The sequence below is a fragment of the Amblyomma americanum genome, chromosome 4, assembly GCF_052857255.1.
Source record: "Amblyomma americanum isolate KBUSLIRL-KWMA chromosome 4, ASM5285725v1, whole genome shotgun sequence".
In the NCBI taxonomy this organism is placed as follows: Eukaryota; Metazoa; Arthropoda; class Arachnida; order Ixodida; family Ixodidae; genus Amblyomma; species Amblyomma americanum.
The window spans coordinates 41,591,901-41,614,920 of record NC_135500.1 but is presented as its reverse complement, the minus strand read 5'-3'; the positions used below and the strand labels follow the sequence as shown (position 1 = coordinate 41,614,920).

Here is a 23,020-nt window from a genome sequence, read left to right as displayed (position 1 = left end):
TTTCGATCAACTTCAAGGAGGAAAAATGCCTTTAAAAGTGCACACAACAACCGAAGGCGAGCGCAGATTCGGCGTAATTTTTGTAAACGCTTACATTAAAGTGATCACTAACACTCAGCTACAAAAAAAGAGGTACAGAGTATTCTCAAATGTCACTGGCTAACCTTAAATCATTATGATTAGGGGCTCAAGCCTTGGTTACAGCAAGTGCCTCAGTTAGCGGCGAATGAACTTTTTATTCATACTTGCTACCATGACAAACTGTAATATAGTGCTGTTTTCAAAACGAGCAAAAATCAGTGCTATTCTTCATGTGTATGACAGCGTGAATCATACGAATGTCGGAAATATTCGCCCGCGCTCTTTAACTCCATCGATTGCATTCTGCGCCGTTGTGCTTGCTTCTGAGTTATTTACAGGACTCGTACAGGCTGTAACCTTCATTCTAAACTGGCAGGCTATGCCCTCGCCTACCGTCTCGAAGCGCACCTGCAACATTCCACTGCAGCCAGTGCTGTTCCGTTATGAAAGTTGAGCTGAACAGAATATTGCAGTGCAAATTTAACTTATTACTGACCTTCACATCAGAAAAAGAGCACTGTTTATTCGAAAGTTCTGACGAATAGTGGCGAGGAGTGCCCAGTGCTCCGGCGAGGCAGACATGCACATTAAGAAAAACTAATTGTGAACGAAAATTTAAATTGTCTGCAGAAAAATTTTCTGCTGCGTGAAAAATAAATAAGAAGAAAGCGCTCGATGCTCGGCTCTTACTTTGAATATCTCCACTGGCTTTGAGGCACGCCAAGAGACGACTGCCTGAGTGGAGTCAACAGCATATGCCCACACGTCGTAACCAACTGTAATAGGTGGACAGAAACCCAGTTATAGTTAAGCGGCGCCTATCATTTCGAAACTATCATTACGCTCGTTCCTCGAACTGACTACTTAAGTGTATCGAAATGCAGACCGAGGTGCGGAAAAATATAACGTTTACGGAGCGAAAATTCTGCCGTGCCGTACGTTACAGGCGCCATTTCTCCATGGTGGATGAGGAATACACTTTACTATGTCAGACGCAAAGAAGCGATACTCTAGCCATAAAATACGCAAAACAGTTTTTCGAACCATTTACTAAATCATTTAGGCCATATTCCTTAGGACTGTTATGGCATAAGAAGAATGGGCTGCCCCAATAGGAAGAAACATCTCGTGCAGTGTGGGTCTTACCAACAGGGACGTTTTCCTCCACCTCCAACACGGGGCCCCTGACTTTTGCACCCGAGGCGTCGGTAACCACGCAGCTCACGGATATGCGGTACACCATGCCTCCCGGTAGTGGCAGCGTGGCATTCACTGCGTTCACATCGCGCGTCAACGGAATGTCCAGCTCTCCACGCGGCCCGTAGTGCTCGCTGGTTGCCTTCCATATGACGTAGAAGCCGACTGGGTCTCCATTCCAGGACGATGGACCAACGATGTTGACCACCACATTGCGCTGCTCCGACGATAGCACAGATATAAAGCGTGGCTCTTGCGACACTGGAAGGCATATGTGCAAGGCTAGAGTCATATCGCCAGTGCTTGCCGCCCTGTGCTGTAATCTTCTCAACAGATTTTACAAGTATGTCACGACATGTAAATTTATGCTGAAAAAAGGCTAGTCCATTTAACCGAGACAAGCCTGAAGGAGAAACGCTTTTAGAAAATGTATATTTCAGCATTTCTTTGTTAGCATCATTATTTTTCAGTTCAGTCATGAAACATTTGTAAGAGATGCTTGAATCGCATGCCCCACTTTTCGACTGGGCGCATGCTGCAAACCATGCTGTAGTCAACACGATACATCGATAACAGGCTCTTCGTAATCCTGGTGAACTCGGGAAAATCTTTCTCCTCGTATCAACAACATATGTGCGGAATGCTGAAAAAAAATTGAGACTTTATCATGAATTTCGAAGTGTACTGAGATGGCGAAGAAATTCTTACACGATGCATTGTAATCCCCGTGCGCAATCTTGTGACTGAGCGTGAGCAATTTTCCGCCGCGCGGACAACAGCAAACATCACCACGCTTGATGCCATTTTGGTAACGTCACCGCTGTTTCATACAACGTAATCTTCAAAAACCGGCTGACGCGAAGCCGAAGAGCGTGGTACACCGAGTGGAGATGGCTTATCTATAGGAAGAGATTTTCTGTATTATTTGGCATTAGGAGGATTCCGCCTGGAGCCCACTCTTCCGATTTTTAAAACTCTTGGTGGAGGTGCAGTCTTTGTTTTGTGGTTTTAGCCAAAGCCATCTGGACGTCTAAAGCTGGTTGCCAGAGTCAGCCAACCAGCGAAAACAGGGAAATTTTTAAAACTCTGATGACCTTAGTACCGATTTTCGCGCCGGGTATTCAAATAAAATAAGTGGTAAAGAAGGCAGCTAACAATGAAATATACATGTTGGAGGTCTATCGTGCGGGAACCACACATTGTTTCGAAATGTTTTGAAGTAATGCATGGAAACAAAAACCCAGAATAAAAAAAATCAAAATGAATGCATAAACGCTTAATAACATTTGCACTCACCCGTCGTGTCTAGAAGGACCAGAAGCAAAGCCAAGCACACTACGCTCATCGCTGTTGTAAAGCACACGTGTGCAGGTCTTCTCGGTTGCTGTGGCCCTAGAAAAGTGCGGAGGCTTCTCCAGCGGGCTGGTGCTCGAAGTACATTAAACTTCCTGAACCACAGCTGGTTATAGAGATAGTTCGCGAGTTAGCGGGAAAGAAGACGCTGGTGAGTGCTCTCAGAGAGCCGTGCCGCCAAGACAAGCTGAGATGCGCCTGCTGTATCCTATTTCCCGCAGCCAGTTTTTTTTAGATAAAATTTCGACGAGAGGTCGCCACGTGTCCGATAAGGTCTGGAGCGAGCTGAAGAAAGCAAAAAGGTCTGTCTACGGTCATATGAAGGACACGAAGACAAAATTTCTACCTGCAGGAAAATCCTCCGTTCAGGGCAAAAACAGAAAATAGGATTAGTTGTCGTTAATCCTTGGAGAAAAAAGCTAGCACCTCATAAGGGGACAAAGGATGCGTACTAAACGTGAACACAAATTTTGTCCACAAACAAAACACGTAATGTTTAGGTAACATGGGTTGAAGGAATTTTTGAAGAGAACTGTCGTTCGCGCGCAATAGACAGCTTTCACCGCGCTACGCCACCGCCGCCGGCGGCTGCGTCAGCGCGGTGCGTGGCGTCTAGCGCGTGCAGCAGCAAAGTTAGCGTCGCCGCAAAACGTTTCGGCACACGATCGCTGGATTTTTGAGCGAAGAGGGCTCACCTCAGGGGTGTCATGTGCTCCGACAACTGCACGAAACAGAGGGCGGTGGATTTTTAGTTTGTACGAAATGGTCCCCGGGATAGAGCGTAGAAGGTTGTCCTGTTCCGCACATTGATCCGTCTTGTCCCTGTTCGTCGGTTCTTAGTGGAAAATGACAAATTTTTAGGGTCTGAATCTCTTAGAAATGCCTTTTATGCGTCGCTCAGCATTGTTGCATCGCTTAAATAGCCATCTAAGAGGCGGTCGAATTCGCTTTTGTGCTGCTTCAAGCCGTTTTTGATGCGATTTCTGCCCGATGTAAAATTGTGGCTAAGCACCTGTGTGACATTTTATTTTCGTATTCAGGAATCCAGGAATCCGCAATGCGTATGCTTGATGCGCATATTCACTCCTGATACTTCAAGCTGCCATAGTAGCGATAGTGCTTTCTCCATTTCATGGAACGAGAAAGCATTGCTATAAAACAGTGAAAATGTGGAACAACTCCTGACATTTTGTTGCACATTTAGCTGTCTTTGAGTTTACGTGATATAGCCATTTTAGCAACATGCATTTAGTCTGAATGTCGTTCAACTTTACTCACTATTTTTAAAAATAAAGAAATGATAGGGTTTTAACAAACTGAATAGACGTGCGATAGCATGTGTTTAGCCTGATTGGCTCTTTGGTTTGGCTTTGCTGGGTCGCTGGTATGCTTGGCGATGATATAAGACTCTTGCTAAATCCTAATCATGATTAAGCTGATCTCGTCTGTTCACGTAGCAGATGGAAGTTCATGATGACGACGATGTGCAATCCACATAGCGAAAGTGTGCACAAAGCCTGAGGTAATCATCGTCATCATCAGCGAAAGTGTGTTGCAGTTTAACAAAAGGCGTGATAAGCTGCGGCGATAACATAGTACTATCGTGTAGTGGCCTATGAAGCTGGTCTGTTCGCGTTGTCACTGGTTCGAGTCCAGTCGAGGTAATGTTTTATTTATTTATTTATTTGAGGTCAAGGCTTCAGCGATGCCGCGGCTTTTGCAGCTTTAGTCGTGAAGTAGAGCTTTCCCTAAAAAAATGCTTATCTAGTGTTTACTGATCAGTCAACGGGAGCAGTTTCTACTGTGAAAAAAACTCAAGTCTCATGGGGAGCCCACTGGCGGCAAAGATTGCATCACCTTTAATCAAAAAGAAATTTATGTTTTCACAATCTGCTAAAAAGTTAACTTATTGGTCAGAAAATTAAAAACCATTAAACCCTAATTTGGCGCACTCAAATTCTTCCCGACGGGCTTCTCCATTTATCATTTGCACTGAGCACAAGTTTTGGTCACAACTCTAGAAAAACAGCATAGCTCGCTTTTATTCCCCAGCTTTCCTGCTGGTATCCCGCCGATCCATCGTGAAGTTATTTATATGTTTATAGGAATAAAAAAAAGAGCTACTGCATGGCAGTTTAAACAAGGAGCGTGATGAAAAACGTGCTGTGACACTGCTATGGATATTGTCTAGGTGGATGCAACGAAAATTCGCACGAGAAAATGAAGTGGCAAGAAAATTAAACGCTGTGTGAAATCGTAAAACGCGTTCATCGCTAAGCGCAGAAATCTTCTGCTTGCAAAACGAGAAAACGGGATGGTCAAGCGCTTTTTCTTCGACACCTAGAACATTTTTAACGACAATTGTAGAGTAACAAGCACCGTATCTCCGCCGCGGTCACTGCACTCCCTGCTGCAACTGAATACCCTCTCAGCGCAGCGCCTGCTGCGATTAGCACTGCATCCCCTGAAACTCCGTAGTGGCGCCTCTTTTTCTTTTAGCTCAACACAGTAAATGAAACGGCGGAAAGCTACGGCGGCCGCGTAAAATGCCAATCAAGTTGCCAGGTAAAGTGGGCGTGCAGACGACGCCACCAGGGACTACAACCAAGATGGCGCTTCGCGACTTCCGGTAAACGCCGGTATGCGCAGTGGGCTTTGTGAAACCGGTCTATTGTCAATCAACTGCTTAACATTTGTAGTCACAAGATAAGTCAGTAGGAGAAGTAAGGGGCATCACAGCGGCTCAACGACGTGTTTACTGCTTCCGACTAGCTCGTAGGCACGCTCAGAGCCTCCAAACGGGAAAAACAAGCCAGCCTTCTCTAAAAATCAAGAATGCTCTCTGCATGGCGAGAGTAATCTTCATCATTCTGCTTACCCGAGCATATTGTGCAGATGGATAATGAGGACGCTACATAAAAAAATCTCTGTGAGCACTTTTCAACGTGTGTGTATGTTGCGGGGCTAGATTTGGTGCTAAACAGAGTAGTCGTATAAGTGCGTGTTTCCAACATACGCGGTCGGCAGGAGGTGTGCAACCCTTTCCATATATACAGCTTAATTCGTTAGCGCCTGAGACTTGCAGTGCGTATGACTGCACGTTCCAAATCATCGCAAATTAAGCGGCAATCTCGGTGCACCCGTGTGCATCTTAGCACTTTAGTGGCAGCTACAAGATCGATTAAAACTGTTGTTGGGTGAGTTCAGCATATTGATCTTGCAGAATGTTTTAGCCCAATAGGCACAGATCATAGCAAAGACGACATACACGCATAAGCGCTAACTGAAAACCACTTTTATTGGTGGAAGGTCACGCCTAATACAGACTGAAAAGTTGGGTGAGAAAAACTGCAAAACGCATAACAAACAATGAAGAGTGAACAAACATAGCAAAACGCATCCACAGGCAAGGTGTGGCATAGTACATCAAACGATTTTCTTTAGTTTTGTTTTTGTCATCTGCTCAGCAGCTAGCGGCTGTGCACTAAAGCACTTTGCACTAAAGCGCTCACTGCCAAATGTATTTATGTGGTAGGCTTCAGAACTAGTCAGCAGCCTCTTGTGTGTACTTTTACAAAAAGCTTTTTCTCTTCGAATCGTGCCGCAGATATTTCGAACTCACTGACGTGCGGAAGAAAATAGTGTACTTGTCCTCTATGTTCTATCATTTTTGGGCTTGCTCTCCAAAACTGCAATTGACACAACGTCGTTTTACCCATTTAGAACTTGCCTAGCATGGGAATAGAGTACATCAGTAAAGCCGAACACTTCACGAATTTCTTCTCATAATGTTTCTCGTGCCAACGTTGTTTGGCATTGAAAATACATGCACCCAACTTTCACAATTTATTGGGAACCGAGAAAGCAACAAGAAGGGTGTGTCCACGCATTTGCAATGCCAAAAACGTAGCTATTAGAAAAATCACGAAGCGCTGTTTGGGAAGTGTGTCATTGGAGTTGTGCATTCTATTCTCATGTCATGTTTAAAGCCTGACATCGACCAAATTGGGCTAGCAGACATTTAGTTGCTTACGTCATGTTCAAAGGATGTGTTGACCGATTGAAACAGAAAAACATTCTTGGTATGAGGACAGACAACACGGCGCTGATTAATTTAGCAGCGTACCACATGAAAACATTTGGTAGTGATTTCTTAAGTATCCCCTCATGATCTCTCTTTGCGCCTAATAGACGTTTTAAAAGCGGGTAACTGCTTAACAAATAAAAAGAAAAACAAAGAGAATTGATTTGGTGTTGTACGCGTCTGCTCATCTCCTCATGCGTTTTTGCTATGTTGGCTCAGTCGTCAAGACTTCCCATCTTCCCATCACTTCCCACCAACACTTTCCTATATTGCTCACGCAACACTTCCTTATATAGAACCGCCGCGCTGGCTCAGTGGTGAAAGGTGCTCGGCTGCTGACGCGAGAGAACGGGTTCTATCCCGGCTGTGGCAGTCGGGTTTCCATGGAGGTGAAATGCTAGAGGCCCGTGTACTGTGCGTTTTCAGTGCCCGTTAAAGAGCCCCATGTGGTCGAAATTATACGGAGCCCTCCACTACGGCGTCCCTGATAGCCTGTGTCACTTTGGGAGGTTAACCCGAAACAAAACTAAACATTGGCTTATATAAGATGTGACCTTCCGCGAACAACTAGTATTTAGTTAGCATTTCTGTGCGTAATTCGTCGTTCTTATCTTCTGCGCCTGTCTGCTCTTCAAGCGCCTTAAGATCAATGCGGCAAGTGTGCGGCTAAACGACTTAGATTGAAACATTGGGGCCTGTATGTTTTTGCAAGCGCCTGCACGCAGTCCCACCATAAAGGCCCCCAAATTGGCCGTGCAGGCGACCACTGCGTGAGCGCTCCAACTATACTGCCATGTCGAAGATAAATTTTCCAAATGGACAAGAACTACAATTTCTTTTTCTGAAGTCACTTCATTCTCCCAACGCTAAAAGTGTTGCGTATGGACGTAAAATTTCAGTTGACGTCTTGTGTGCGCTCTGTCCCTTTCCCATGGCGTACGCAAAAGCAACACTTGTTTTTTTTCTACTATGCAAAAGAATACATAGGAAATACTAAAATTCTGCGATTGCGTAAACAGCCAGGGTTCTTATTTGATTTCGACAGCTTTTCGTGGTGATTAGCCAAGAGCTGAATTATAGCTTGGTTTCGAGTTAAGTACGTCAATGTGAGCAAGCAATGTTTCCTAGTAGAGAACCGTCTATGTTACGCACTAAGCCTAGCAAGATTTAGAAAAATCGTAACCCTACACACTACAGCCCTCTAACATTACACGACGATGACAACAATGTCATTTCGGTACTTGATGTCTGCCTCACTGATAATAGATTTCTCTGCTCAATTTTTAGTAAATAACCTGACAGCGAATTCCTTTATACTTCCCTGTCTTTGACCACCCAGCTACGCAAGGAATTTTGTTCGATGTTAAGAGTGCTCACCATATACAAAGAAATTCAGATTTGAACCTTTTGTATTGATGAATGGCAACACTGAAGAACCAAAAAAGGAGGTAACTTCTATTTCATCTCCAGGAGTGTAAGTTCCACCGTCATACGAAAGTATTAGTTGTTGCGTGGACAAAGTAGAGCCGAGAACTCTCTGTGGATATGTAGCCTAAGCTTGAGGACCGACGCATAAAAGAATTAACCCCTCTCAAGCAAATAAACGAAGAAGATGTGGTTGCCAGAGAATGGACATTTTGCCAGTAGCCCACGATTCTAGCTGTCGTCAGGCGAAGTACGTTTTCTGCTTTGGTTCACCTAAGCTCCCTCGTATCTTTTATATGGAAATTAAATTATAATGGTAGGGTGGGGATACGGGCGTTAATTAAGAGCAGTGCTGATTTCGCATAGCCAGAGCTGATAAATGTGATTCATCGTTTGACACATCCTGGGCACGCCTCCCCTTCTGCACTTCATATGCTTAATTCGTGACGAACCAGACTGCATTTTCTCCCTTGTTGGAATACAGGTAGCAGCATCCCACCGCTGCCACCAGTTGTTGGGATTCAGGTAGCGTGACTGGGCCGGAGAAGAGACGAGTACGATCGGAGGAAGAAAACGTGGAAAACTTTATAGAAGGACTATTTACATTATGTGCAAGTACGGGCCACTGAGAGTGCTTCTCTGTAAAGAGAGCTTCTTAGGAGTCGGGAGTCTCTGATACCTCACAAGGAGGCTCTCTCTGGCATCAAACCAGCAGCTCCTAAATACTCTTCGTATGCCCCAGATCCCTAGCTGGGGAATAGAGTTCGAAGAATGATGTCCAATCCCACGATGGCACTGATGGTACCACCCACGACAGGGCGGTCCTGATGCTTCTTCGCAGCTCGGTCGAGGGAAAGGGAACCGGACCCGGTCACGTTGTCGCTCATGCGGCTTCCAGGTGGCCGCGCACGTGCGTCCTGAGGGCAGCTGAATGACACAGGAATGCAGGCTGTCTCCCCGCAGGTGTCGAAAGAGCTTGACTGGTGACCGGAACGCGGAGGCTCTGTCGCAGGTGCGGCACTCGGGCAATTGTTCAAATCCTGCGTGACTGAAGGGGACCACACTGATACCGCACTCCGTCCTGGCGAGGACCGGAACGAATACGCTTATGGTCGTCGCTGGCATTCCCTTTGAACGCTATCGTCGCTATGAGGACGCTATCGTCGCTGCTTCCGGCATTCCTGTTCGAACATTTGGGGTCGCTATTGTCGTCGTTCTCTCCGGCAGTCCTGCAGTCATGTCTCCCCCAGAGGGCTCACCCACCCTCGCGGTGGTCGTCTGGGAATCCTCGCCATGCCTCACTTCGCCGAATTCCACAGCAGGAAGGAAGCGCGAGCACAACACCCTTGAGATGGGTGCTTGTTCCGCCGGCCATTCCGAATTCAACGCCTTCCGCCGCTCCCACCCGGAATACAGGCCCGGTGACGGTGTACGGGTATGGACGCCTATTTTACGCCTAGGACTCAGTGAAAAGCCTTTTGCGTTGCCATGTTTATCTTGCAATGTCTGTGCTTTTTTTGCGTTACTTTTCCTTAAAGCATCCGGCGAATGATTTAACAGGTGAGTAATGCGTGAAACTCTTGTACTGTTTTTATGTTCCTGTTCAAAACCATCGGTGCGCCTGTGTATCACTTTGTTAAGCGAGATGCCACCGACGTTATCTGAAAGAATTTGATCTGGTTTTATTTGGTTCCTGTGTATTCGAGAGAAGGCTGCGAGTAAAGGCTCTCAGATGGCCTAACAAAGGCCTCAGTTCTCCTGTGTACAGTCGAGCACAAGTTCTCCGTCTGCCCTTGGTTTTAGATATGTTGAGAAAAAAAAACTGACAAGTAACACACATATAATGAATGTGCCTGAAAAACTATAGACATGGCAAGTATGTACACATTGCTAGAAATTCTGACCAATATAACCAGTTTAATGGCACATAATTACCCTGCTGTGGTAGAAACAAGCAAAGTCAAATTGAAAACCCATACATATAAAACATATTACATGACAAGAAGAAACTAACCAATTGATACAAATAGATAGAGCATGTATTCTGCCCGGAACGCTTATGAAAAGAAACGTAATATACTCAAGCTTTATAAACAATAATGCGCAAGTTCATATTCAAATTGAAACATATATGCAAAGCAAAACACGCACACTTAAGCGATTCTTTGGTTAATTTACAGATTTTTCCTTTAAAACATTTTTTTTCAGCTTATTTTTAAATGTTAGCCACAGTTGAATTTTACCACGTGTCCTATTTTTTTTTTTCTTATTCCGACATTGGAATAAACGGTTGGTGTCCCATAGTTTGATCTTACCTTAGGGTCTGAAACAATACCTAGATACTGAGACTGGGGAGCGTTACAATCAAGACAAGGGGGCAACACCACATAAGAACACCTAGAGTTCTTTATATTGCTTATACCTGGGAAGCGGTTTTTTTCGTGCATAAATTGAAGTATTTTCATAAGGGACATCTTGTCCGTACGCAGCACAGCATACTGCCTAAAGAATTCAGCAGTTCTCAGGTCTTCAACAGGCACATGGTAGTGGGAGAATATGCGAATAACCATTTTTTCTGCGGAAATATTAATCTATGTAATTCGTTTTATTAGTGGTTTCACATTTCAATCTGCCACAACCATATTTCGAATATACAAGGGCGTTGTACAAATGCTTTTTCACCCAGAGTAGAATTAAACCTTCGATTCTATAAAGTATGCCATTGTTTCTTTGAGAGACCTATACACAATTGATTTACAGTCAAGGTGAAAAATTTGAGGGGCGAGGATTTGCGAAAAAAATCTGTCTGGATTTCCGCCATACCTATTCAGGCGATATTTTTGCTGTGCGTGCAACACGCATATCCCCTCGTGATTCATTACTTTTCATTCATCTGTTTTGGTCGACTGCATAGCAATAAATATTTTTCCGCGAAACTGCATCCCGCAAAATTTTTTCAATGACTTGACATGTGTATTTCAGGATAAACCTTAATGAAACCATATTCCCAGATATTGTTCTCCCTATACACGCCTAATCTTTTGGCTTCTGTACCTGATGTCAATCTTCGCTACGACTTTGCATTTGACTGTATTCAGTTTGCGTGTAACCATACTGCCAATTGATTCATATAGCTGTTTAGACTAGAAAGAAGCGGTATGAAGTCGTGTGAAGTAAATAATGCATTCCTGTTATCCGCATACATTCCCGCTTTTTGCGTTCAGTAAATGTTGCCATGTCTTTGACATGAGTCAAAAATAGTTTAGAGCCAATTTAGAGCCTTGCGGGATGCCCAGCGTTATTTCTAAAGGGTCAGATGTATGTTTGCAGGATTAACAAACTCCTGCCTTCTGCAAAAAGAGAACCTTATTAACTTTATTGCAACCTTGTATTCAATCTATTTCTAATTTCTTGAGCAGAATACGATGATCTATAGAGTCAAAGGCTATCCTTAAATAGAGGAATAAACCGAGCATAAACGCTTTGTCTTCACTATCTTCAATTATGGTTTTCTTGACGTCCAGTAGCGCATCCTCAGTGTACGCCTCTATTTAAATCCGTACTGACCTGTAGTAATCACTAAATGCCTGATAAAAAATTGTTTTTCAGGCGGTCGAAATTTGTGCCTTTAAACATTCTAGGAAACACTGTGAACGTCGAAATTGGTTGATAGTTTGAAGCCACACGCAACTATTTCGGCATTGTTTTGGGTTGTTGCAGTTGCTTTTAACTCCTTATGTCGAACGTTCTTCTTCTTCGATGACCGCCAAGCACGTTTGTTGCTAGCGCCGCGACCGAGTTCAGTTTATTTATGGGCGGAAGTCAGCCCAATATCGGGTTTGTTTTAGTGCCACATCCTTGTGCTCATCAGTTCCTTCACGGCATTGTCACCACCTTGTGACAATATTAAACTAAATTGCAGATATAATATTTCCATTCAAGTGTCCTTCACTGCTTATAATTTCGCAATGAAACAAATCAAAGTTGTAATAAAGGGCAAGAGGTGTGGTTTTCAAAACCACTGAGATCGTCCTTTTGCTACTCATGGCGATATTGAACGCAAATTTCGCCACTGCATGGGCTACTTCCTACTCTTTTGGACAAAGTTGCTATTACTGATTTGTTTTTAAAAAGTTATCAAAAAGTGCAATCTACATAGAAGAAAAGATAGGCGCTATTCCCGCCGCCCACCTGTCCTCTTTTTCTTCATGATGAGAACAGCAGGAAACATCAAAGAAGACCCTCCAAACAATGTCTTCGACGAATTGTCGTGACGCCACGGATTTAGAAGTGGAAATTCCATACTTAATGTGTTTTACAGAAAAGTCTCGTTATGCCCCCTGATTCGCTGTTTTTAAATTTTCTTTATCGCTCTGTATTTATGGAAACGCATTGGATGGAGCGCTTTTCTGATTGAAATATGCGGTTTTTGGCAGCGTGCTGCACGAGGTGCGACTAGGTGTGACGTATACCGAGGCGGCTCTATTTGCGAAAAGAAAGGCGGTTGGGGAACACTTGACACATGCGAAACCAGTTCAGAAGCGAAGCTGCAAGATTTTGCCAGCGAGGCATTGCCCTTTTGACATCACGTTGTTTAAACCACGGAGATCTGGAGTATGAAGACTCCGAAACCAGCGATCTGCTTTCTGGAGAGAGGACGCACCTACGCCTTACTCGCATACAGTCGACAGCACCTACACTGAAAACAACGTGAACATTTCGGGAAAGATCTATCTGGTCAGGAGCAGAATTAGAGATAAAATTGACACTAAGATTCGTTAGAAAACCGACGTTTCGAAGCGTATCTGAGAAATTCAGGGTTTACTAGTTCGGAACCAGACGCCCGCTTTTTATCTGAATTGTGAGCCAATGTTTGTGGTTCGGCATGATACAAGTCAAGAAAGTAGCGGCGAATGCCCCAGTTGGCTTCGTCTGGTTCTCATAACGTAGCGGTTTCAGTGCAGAAGATCAAAGCAGGGAAAGTAAGGAGAGAGTTCTTTCTCCCTTAGCTGTCGGCAGTGGCACTGCCATTGATAGCTGTCCGCGAGTATAGAGTGAAATCGCATATCACTGGCAAGCGCCTCAGTGAAATCTGTTTAATTGCGACGCCATGACGATCGGTCTGCGCCATAGGCTGGAGGGCATCCTTTGATGTGTATCTGCCGCTTTCTTCTTGAACTGTATCGTCGCCTGACTCATTGCACTCATGCACTGGTGAGGAAACAATGCTGTTCTCCGGCATCGTCCTAAATGGGGCCATCTACCTGTGAGTCGCCTGCGTTTTGGTGGCGGCCGTACGAAGGGGGAGGGGGTGCTTTTTAGCGGTACCTAACATTCCGCTTCCCTTTGTGTGCTTTGGAGATGCTTCACAACCATATGAAATTGCACCACAAGGTCAAGCAAAAAAGTAAAGCAGAAATTATTTAAATATAGAGCCCAAACAAGGGAAAGGGAAAGAAAGAAATCAACTTCGTCCAACTTCTGAGAAAAACCTGCGCGCGCGAACACAGACAAGCAAGACGTTGGTGGTAGAGCTAAGCAGCAACCAAATAATCTTATGCCAGTGGGGCCACGTCGCACAATTTAAATTTAGCACGAATTTCGAATTCTCGCATAAAATACATACAGAACTTTCAAAGCCTGTATAACTCAAACAATAAGCTAAATATCGATGCAAATCAGGGCTTATAAATCCGGAAAGAAAAGGAAAGAAAACGTTGCGGACGAAATTCTGATTTTAACTTAGTTTTTAAGCAGAAGACATGAAAGAGCGATGTATCTTAAAGCGCATTCTTTGTGGATACTCACCTCTTATTTGTTTATTTGTAAAAAAGGAAAACTAAAAAATAAAATCTGCCCGCAACATTTCCTCTCTTCACTAAAGAAGAAAACGCTACAAACCTCATGAAAATGGAACAATATTTAGACACGCTATAGCTCCTGAATCAATGAAAGTGCCGTCTTCAGCAGGCATTGATGGCTTAAACTCGAAAGTCCTAAAGAATACTAAGAACATATTTAGCATAAGTTTTGCCACCGTTTTCTACAATCCTGGTCATCAGGCGTCTTTCCATAAGACATGAAAATGGATAAAACTGCCCCAGTCCCCCGAAATCTCTCATCATATTCATATAAAGAGTACCGCCCTGTTTCTCGCACAAGCATGTTTGAAACTAATGGAACATGTGATTTATTCTCACATTATCATATTTATAGGCCTGGTCTATTTTTTCAACATAACCAACATGTATTTTTAAAAGGACTATCCTGTGATTACCAATAAGCGTTTATTATTAACGTCCTCGGTTCACATCCGAACTTACACATTCCTGTTGACACGCTGTTTCTTCGCTTTGAAAAATCCTTCGATAAGGTACCGCATAAATAAAAAATTATTACTGAAACTTTCCCGCCTGAACATTTATCCTTGAGTAATAAAGAAGCTGCAGTGCGTTTTCGTAAAACGGAGAACAATTCTTCTTATTTTTGTTTCCCTCGTTTTGGCTTCCTTCAGGTGTTCCTTACGGCACAGTGCTCGAAGCCTTCTTTCTGCGTTCTTTACACTAAAAACCTTCCCTCTAACTTTAGCCCTAACATCCAGTTATTTGGTTGCGAATTTTTAATTTACCACCCGATTTCTAAAAGCACTCACGGCAAAATATTTAAGAATACCTAACCCGGATCGAAACTGATGGAAAGATTTAATAATATTTCTTGAGTTTTCTAAAGCATATATATATTTTTTCAGCCAATCTCGCATTCCGTCTAAATGCGTTATTTTCTGTTTTGAAGAGTCTTGAGCTCCTGCCTGCAAGTATTTGTGCATCACTTTATCACGTACCCTAACATGGCCTTCATATATCATGACAAACGCAAATGCAACTAACTTTCGATGGCCTAAAATACAGTTCACTTCAGCTGTATGGGACCCTCATCAGTCTAGCTTCTCCCCAAACCTATCAAAATACAAAATCACGGTACCAATATACATTAATGAGCACCTTTGTCCGGCCCTGAAAAGACTCCTGGGTATGGCTGTAAAGAGGAAGTATGCTCACAACTGGAAGTCAGTGTGGACTTTCAATGGGAAAATCTTTGCTAAGCAGTCCGACACCTCGGATGCTATAAAAATAACTTGTGAGGCTGACCTTGAAAAGATTGAGTCAAATCCGTGATTTTGTTGTTATTGCCTAGACACACTTTAATCAAATCAAAATGGAGTATCACAGCTTCGTCCTACCAGAACGCATTCGACCACAGCAACGTTCTCTAAAAACAGTGTTACACATTAATGCTCGTTCTGCTCATGGAAAGCACGATGACATTATTTGTTTATTAAGTCAGTTTTCTTTTAAATTTAGCATAATCATGATGACTGAAACCTGGTACTATGAAGGCTGCGATATGCTTCATCTTGACGGGTATAATTTTTTCATGAATCGTGAAATTCGACGTGGTGGTGGTGTTGCGATTTATGTACAGTTGTGTACAAAGTGCGAACTTCTTCCTGAATTTTGCAAGGTTACGAATGAATATGAGTTTCTCACTGTAAAAAATAACTTTGAAATTATAACTGTTATTTATCATCCACCAGAAGGAAACTTGGTATCGTTTTTTTGAATTCTTTGATCGGCTCCTGGAGTATGTTCGAAGCAATAACTTTCAGTTAACTTGTCGAGGAGACTTCAATATAAATACTTTGCTTAATACTCCAAATGTTGTTGACTTTACAACTCGTATTCATTCTCTGGGTTTCATAAGCGTGATTAATACACCAACCCGTGTCACTTTATCCACTTCATCTGCACTGGATTTGTTCATTGTCAACTCTGAAACCTCGATTCACAGTGCTGGCACAGTAACATCTGACATCAGTGATCATTGCCCAATTTTTATGTTTTGTGACCCTGTAATGAAAGTGAAAAGTACCTCTGAGGAGATAACTGTCCAGCATATGACTGAGGATTCTCTGAGGGCGTTTCAGCATGACATTAGCCAACAAAACTGGTCCTCGGTGTATAGCAAAGCGAATGCCAGTGAGGCGTATTTAAGATTTCTTGAAATTTTTTCTAAAATCTATTCCAAACACTTCCCAATAAAAACCTTTAAGGTATCAAAAAAGATAAGAAAACCTTGGGTGACCCATAATCATTTAAAAGCTATAAAGCAGAAAAAATGCTCTTTTTCATACATTTCTGAAAATGCGAAGTCCTGATGCGCTAAAAAAATTCAAAACTACCAGAAATAAATTAAATGCTGAACTCCGACGAACAAAGGTTGCTTACTATGAAAAACTTTTTGTAAACATCTGCAGACACCAACCAGCTGCAGCGTGGAGAGTAATAAATAGTGCACTAGGAAGAGATAAAAAAGATGCACTCCCTGATCAAATGATTTATAGAAACCACCCAGTTACCGGTCGTGCTCTTGCCGACTTTTTCAATAAACATTTCATCGGATCTTCTGCACACGCTAGCAGTTACTTAACTAGCGAAGATATAGGACACTCACGGGCTGAAAGTATATTTCTTCAGCCAACAGATCAGGCAGAAGTATACAGAACGTTTATGTCCCTGAACAATAGTAAAGCGCTTGATATTTATAATATCCAAATTAAACCCATTAAATATATTTTAGAGTACATAACTGCTCCACTTACATATATTTTCAACCTATCTATTGAATCGGGAGAATTTCCCGCTGCAATGAAGAAGTCTAGAGTGTCAGTTATATATAAAGGAGGCGATAAAAACTTACCAAAAAATTATCGTCCAATATCAATAATACCTACGTTTGCTAAAGGTTTCGAAAAGACATTGCACTATCGTTTTAACCAATTCTTTGAGAAGAATCATCTTATTTCTGATGCACAATTCGGCTTCAGAAAAGGACGTTCAACTGAGCTAGCTTTATTGGGGTTAAAGGAACACGTGCTGCAAAATATACAAATGAAACTAATAACCCTTGGCCTCTTTATAGACTTTAGTAAGGCTTTTGATTCCCTTGGTCATGGTATCCTAACTCATAAGCTCTCAGTCTATGGGATTCGTGGCAACCCTTTATCTTTAATAAAATCTTACTTAGCTGACTGGCAACAGTGTGTATATATTCGAAACCACCAATCATCTCTACTACCTATAATCAGAGGCGTACCTCAGGGAAGTGTACTAGGCCCTCTGCTATTTAATGTCTATTTAAACAGTATTGTGAACATTGACCAAGGTTTAAAATTCATTATTTACGCTGATGACTGCACGATTTTGTTCTCTGGTCCTGATGTGAATGAACTAGTCACCAAGTGTAATCAACTTCTTAATCGGCTTCGTGAATGGTCTGATATTAATCTACTAAAAATTAATCCTGCAAAAACGAAAGTTATGTTATTTTGTGCAAGAAACAAAAATTTTCGTCTAGGAAAAAAGATCATTTGTAATGGTGAAGAAATTGAAATTGTTCACGAACACACCATACTAGGTGTAACATTTTCTTCACACCTTACATGGGATTCGCATGTTGAGAAGATAATAAAAAACCTCTCGTTGGTAAAAGGTGCAATTGCTCGTTACCGCGCGTTCCTTCCTGGTAAAATAAAGCTACAAATATATAATGCATTATTTGTCTCGCAAATAAGCTATTGCTCATTAGTCTGGTTGACAACAACTAAGACCAACCTAGAAAAAATTTACCTTCTGCAAAAGAAAGCTATACGTCACATTGCCAATCTTGATTACCTAAGCCACACACGGCAAGCTTTTGAAACATTCAGTGTGTTAAAAATTCAAAAGTACGTATGAATTCCGAATATTGCTTTCATTTCATCTGTCGTCATCCTTTAGGTCTATGATAGAAGGCACTGCGCTACTGAAACAGAACGATCACACAGTTAATACTCGCAACACAGACACTTGGCTAGTTCCCCATTTTCGCACTGACTATAAGTTCCAAGCACTACAGCACAATCTTCTAGTAATTTTAAATAGATATAAAGACATAAATAACCCTACTAAGAAAGCATTGCGTGAATTATTTCTTCAAAAATAATTCCTGAAGTATAATTCGCGCCCAAGTACAGCTGCTCTCGTGTATCTTATGTAAATATGTTTTCTGTATTTCCCTATTGTAATTTATTGATGATTTTGTGCTTTCTGGCTGTCCTGTTTTTTATGAAAACTGTAACCTGACTATGTGTTCGTTTTTTTGTGTGTGTATGTAAATGTTCTCAACAAAGTCTGCTTCTATGCCTTGTAACGGCTGCCTGGGCCTCGTCAAGCTGTATACCTACAGCTTTTAGTCCAGGCAGCCGCCAGAATTTTCTGGAAAATGAATTGAATTGAATTGAATTTATTGTGAATAATAATATCACACTGGCGTCTTCTATTTAAATCCAGAGCCAGCTTACCTAATCTTGAAACACAAGGAAAAATATTTTGATTGTGCTGATTCCACAACGTTTGTCATTCACCTTTAGAAGCGTCAGTCATATCACTAGCGCACCGTCTATCAAGCCGAATTCAAATCAAATCAAATCAAATCCTTATTTTCCATCAGGTGCTACAGATGGAGGGGCTACGGGAAAAAAGCTGCCGCTTGGTGGCTTGACGAGTCCGCAGCCCCATATATAAGACAGCGTCTGGACAGCACCAGATAATGAACAAACAATACCAAATCAAGATACTTCATCAACGCAGAAAAAAAGAAAATGTTCTGAGCCAGATAAAACAAACAGCATCACCACCGAAGAATGAACAAGCGATAAGCATATGAAGACACTTGATCAATGCAGAAGAAAAGAAAAAGTCCTGAGCTAGATAAAACGAACACCATAATAGATGAAATCACGTTAGTCAAGCACCACCAATCAGGTCTCTAAGTTTAACAGTGGAACAACTAAATAAACCAAAATTCAGTGACTGATAATAGTTTAAAAATGATGGCAGAGAATAACACAAATGCTCCAAACCAGAATTCAAGCGTGGTACAGCAACCTTCCTGTTTTCTCCACGTTTAGTATTATAACATTTCTCATTTATTTCTAAAGGTGCCAAGGCATCCAGGCTATGATTATTTTTTTTTCACTGCATATTTAAACCGAGCACTCAAACGGTGGCGGTATAGCTTTTGAGCTGTAATAACATGTTCCCTGTGAAAGAATTCTGCATTGGTTGCATTATAACCAGCATTGTACACGTGGCGTAGATACCGTTTTCGCATATGGAATATTTTTTTTTGTGTTAGAGAAAGTATTTGTGCCCCAGAGAAGCTCGTAGTAGTTGATTTCTGGGTAGAAAAGAGAATTATAGACAAATATTTTTGTTTTAGTCAAAAGCATGTATCGGAGACGACCGACCACACCGGTTATTCGAGCAAGTTTGGCTAATACAAAATTCACGTGGGATTCCCATGACAGATAGGCACTGAATATAGCACCTAGACATTTGAAATGGCCAACAATATCAACAGGATGAGAGTTTACAACAATATCGGCATGAGGAGGAACAGGTTTATTTTTCGACCGGAAGACAACTCCTTTTGTTTTACTATCGTTAATCTTCATGTAATTGGATAAGGACCATTGCTGTAGTTGGACTTGGGTGTCATTACAAAAAGTGATGAGTTTATTGATGTTATTACCAGAAAAAAAATATGCTGGTGTCACCTGCGTATATATTAAGTTTGGCGTTCTGATTAATGTTAACAATGTCATTAATATACAGGTTAAATAACAGGGGCCCAATACGCTGCCTTGTGGAACACCTCAAGGCAGTGGCAGGACTCGTGATCTCGAGTTGTTTATTTGGACTACATGGCATCGATGAAATAAATATGATTGCAATAACTGTAATCCGCACCCTCGTATGCCGTAAATGTCCAGCTTCTGCAGCGAACATCATGATTCACCAGGTCGAGTGCCCTGGAAAAATCAACAAATAGGCTGAGTACTATTGCTTTGCTTTCAAACTGTGTTAAAATATACTCTTTCTGGTGAAGCAGAGCTAATTCTGTAGACATATTCTTCCTAAACCCGAACTCGTGTTTCTTTATTATTTCTCAGTGATCAGGAAAATTTACAAGCCTACAGTGTATTATTTTTTCAAGTGGCTTAGAAAATATAGGTAAGATAGACACACAACGGTAATTGCCCAATTCGTTTCGGCTTCCCTTTTTTAACAGCACGACTACTTTTGCGGGTCACATTTTCAGAGGAAATGTCGATGTCGTCAAACAATTATTAAAAATATGCGTCACGACTGGTGCTATGACATCTGTGACATATTTACTGGTTTTATCTGAATTTCGTCGATATCCCTACTGCTGCTGCTCTTTAAATTTTTTATTCTTGAAAGTACTTCCTGTACATTCACTGGCTGTAGAAATATTGGTTTTCATTCCGCGTGCCCATATATCGACATGCATTTGAGGAGCTGCCTGGCGCACTCACATTTGCAAAAATATATTGAAAGCATCAGCCAGTTCCGCCTCGTGCAAAACTTTGCCATTAATCGTCAATTTAGAAATGCAGCTACCTTGATTATTGCGACGAAATAGCGTGTTTAATTTGTCCCAGGGCAACTCACTTGGCTCATTTTTGTCATCCAAGAAACGTGAAAAGTACTCGTTAGGTGCAGCACGCAGTTTTTTTGTTAGTTGGTTCCGATACCATTTAAAGACGGGCAAATCATCAGGATTGCGGGTGTTTAAGAACTGTCTGTAGAGCTTATCTTTTGCTCTCATTATTTAGTACAGTTCATGTGTGACCCATGGCTTTCGAATTTTTTTCCTTTTTTTTGCGTCTTTTAACCGGAAAATGAGCATTGTACAATGTTTTGAAGGTGTCTAAAAACAATGCAGGCGTTGTTAGCATCATGTATATTCAAGACTTCGCACCAGTCTATTTGAAGCAGCTCATTCCTAAACGCGTTAAGAGCCGTATCGGTTACTGGCTGGTAAAGACTGACTGCAGACGAACAATTTAGAGTGTGGGCAACTTGTAAGCAAAGGAACACGGGAAGATGATCACTAATGGAACATGATAGGGCACCAGTTATTATACCTTGCAATGAGAGGTTTGTTATGATTATGTCTAGCACTGACTAACATTCACTTGTTATTCTGGTTGGTTCATTAATAAAGTTGTGAAATTCACATCACAAGAGAAGGTTGTTAAAATTTGTACTAGCAGGAGTGTTAACACCCATATCAATATTATAACCACCTGCGGCGGTCAGCTTGTACTTGTTCTCTACAACAAATAAAACTCTTCCCAACAAAAAAAAATGTTAAAATATGCCCATTTGGCGGCCGATAACAAATCGAATATATTACCTTATCTGCTATTAAAGTTAACATTTCATAGTCCGGAGTCACTACGCTAAATGAACCAAGCAGTTCACAGTCCATTTGTTCCAATGTGAGAAATGCAGTGACACCTCCGCGACCACAAGGGCGGTTGATGTAGTACGTATTTTAGCCAATTCTGAAGACGGCACTCTAGTTCGTGCTTCATATTTCGGTGAACAGGATAACAGAAATGCTAAAAAAATTACTGAATAATTCTTCTAAACAAAATGTTTTGTGGCGGACAGATCTTGCGTTTAGGTATACACAATTTAGTACGGAAGACCTAAAATTAGAGACCGTAATGATCATGTCTTGAGGTGAGTAAAAGGTGTGCCCATACATCTTTTCCTCTTCACTTAGGTATAGCACTCAGTGAAGACTTCATTTTGGTTTAAGGCGATCAAGATACTCGAGGCATTTAATCTGAATTGCGTTTGCCCCATCTATCATCGGCACAAGAACCTTCCCATGGGTATACCACACATATTCAAACTTGGCCTCTTTCGCCCAATTTTTTGTTGCTAGAAGCAGTTCTCGGTTGTGTAACGTTAGGTTTTCTTGGTTGAAGATGTTTGGCTTACTGTCTTTTAGGTTGTTCTACTTGCTCAACCACGATTCCCTGATCGCCTGCCCTGTGAAGCACACGATTATGCCGGGTATCTTATCTTTCTGAGCGGGCAGCCTGTGAGCCGAGACAATGTCCTGTTCGACGAGATGAGGCGTCTTGAGCTTATCTGCTACCTCATTAAATATAGTGAGCAAGTGTTCATCTTTCAGGGAAGGAACACCATGAACTTCCAAATTAAGCTGCCAAATTTGTAAACTCAAGGTCATTTACTTCTCTTTGAAGTTGTACCTTAGGTTATAGGTTGTTTTTGTCCCTTTCCTCCAGTTCTTCGCCCTCTTTCTGAGCACTTTAATCTCATTTTCTTGCTCACGGATGGTTTTCTCTTAAATCTTCAAAAATGGCACACATGTGCGTGATATATTATTCCATAGCTTTCACTTGAGTTATGAAGGCTGGTAGGCTTTCAAGCTTCATATTGTCACCGGCGAAAATACAGAGAACAAAGCTGTTCACTCGGGCGAGGTTTGCCAACACCGCCGCGCTCATTGTGGACAAAGAAGACGTTCGGCCACGCGCTCGGGAACACAGTTCGACCTCCAGGTGGCGCCGGCAGAAAGTCAGCAGCGTGGCATTGCCCCTCCCATCTAAGAGGCATCGACTCGATGCCGCACGCGAGGGGAAGAAAAAAAAAATAAGGCGAAAGGTAATGGCGGGGTTGGGTCCGGGGCTAACGGGAATAAAACGGCTTCATTCGCGCCACGTGGACGACCTCGGACGTCGGGTGTCGAGAGGACCGGGCAGTTCCTTGAGGGAGCACCTCGTAGGTCACCGCGCTGAGGCGGCGTAACACCTGGTACGGACCAAAGTAACGGCGAAGAAGCTTCTCGGAGCGCCCTCGCAAACGGATTGGGCTCCACACCCAGACTTGGTCACCGGGTGTGTAAATCACCTCCCTGCGGCGGAGGTTGTAACGC

The 23,020-nt window shown here is 42.4% G+C and overlaps 1 protein-coding gene across 3 annotated transcripts in view; it reads right to left on the bottom strand.

Annotated features, from left to right (window-relative positions):
• LOC144127896 (uncharacterized) overlaps positions 1 to 2,800 on the bottom strand; it is a 61,514-nt gene extending 58,714 nt beyond the window's left edge. For all 3 annotated transcript variants that reach the window (XR_013313612.1, XM_077660871.1, XM_077660870.1), the window contains exons 1-3: positions 2,575 to 2,800; positions 1,228 to 1,539; positions 772 to 857 (exon numbers count right to left, since the gene is read on the bottom strand). Coding sequence is in view for 2 of the 3 variants with exons in the window: in XM_077660871.1 (XP_077516997.1) it covers positions 772 to 857; positions 1,228 to 1,539; positions 2,575 to 2,623 (447 nt within the window). In the remaining variant the exon portion in view is untranslated. The remainder of the gene's footprint in view (positions 1 to 771; positions 858 to 1,227; positions 1,540 to 2,574) is intronic.
• Positions 2,801 to 23,020: the final 20,220 nt, after the last annotated feature.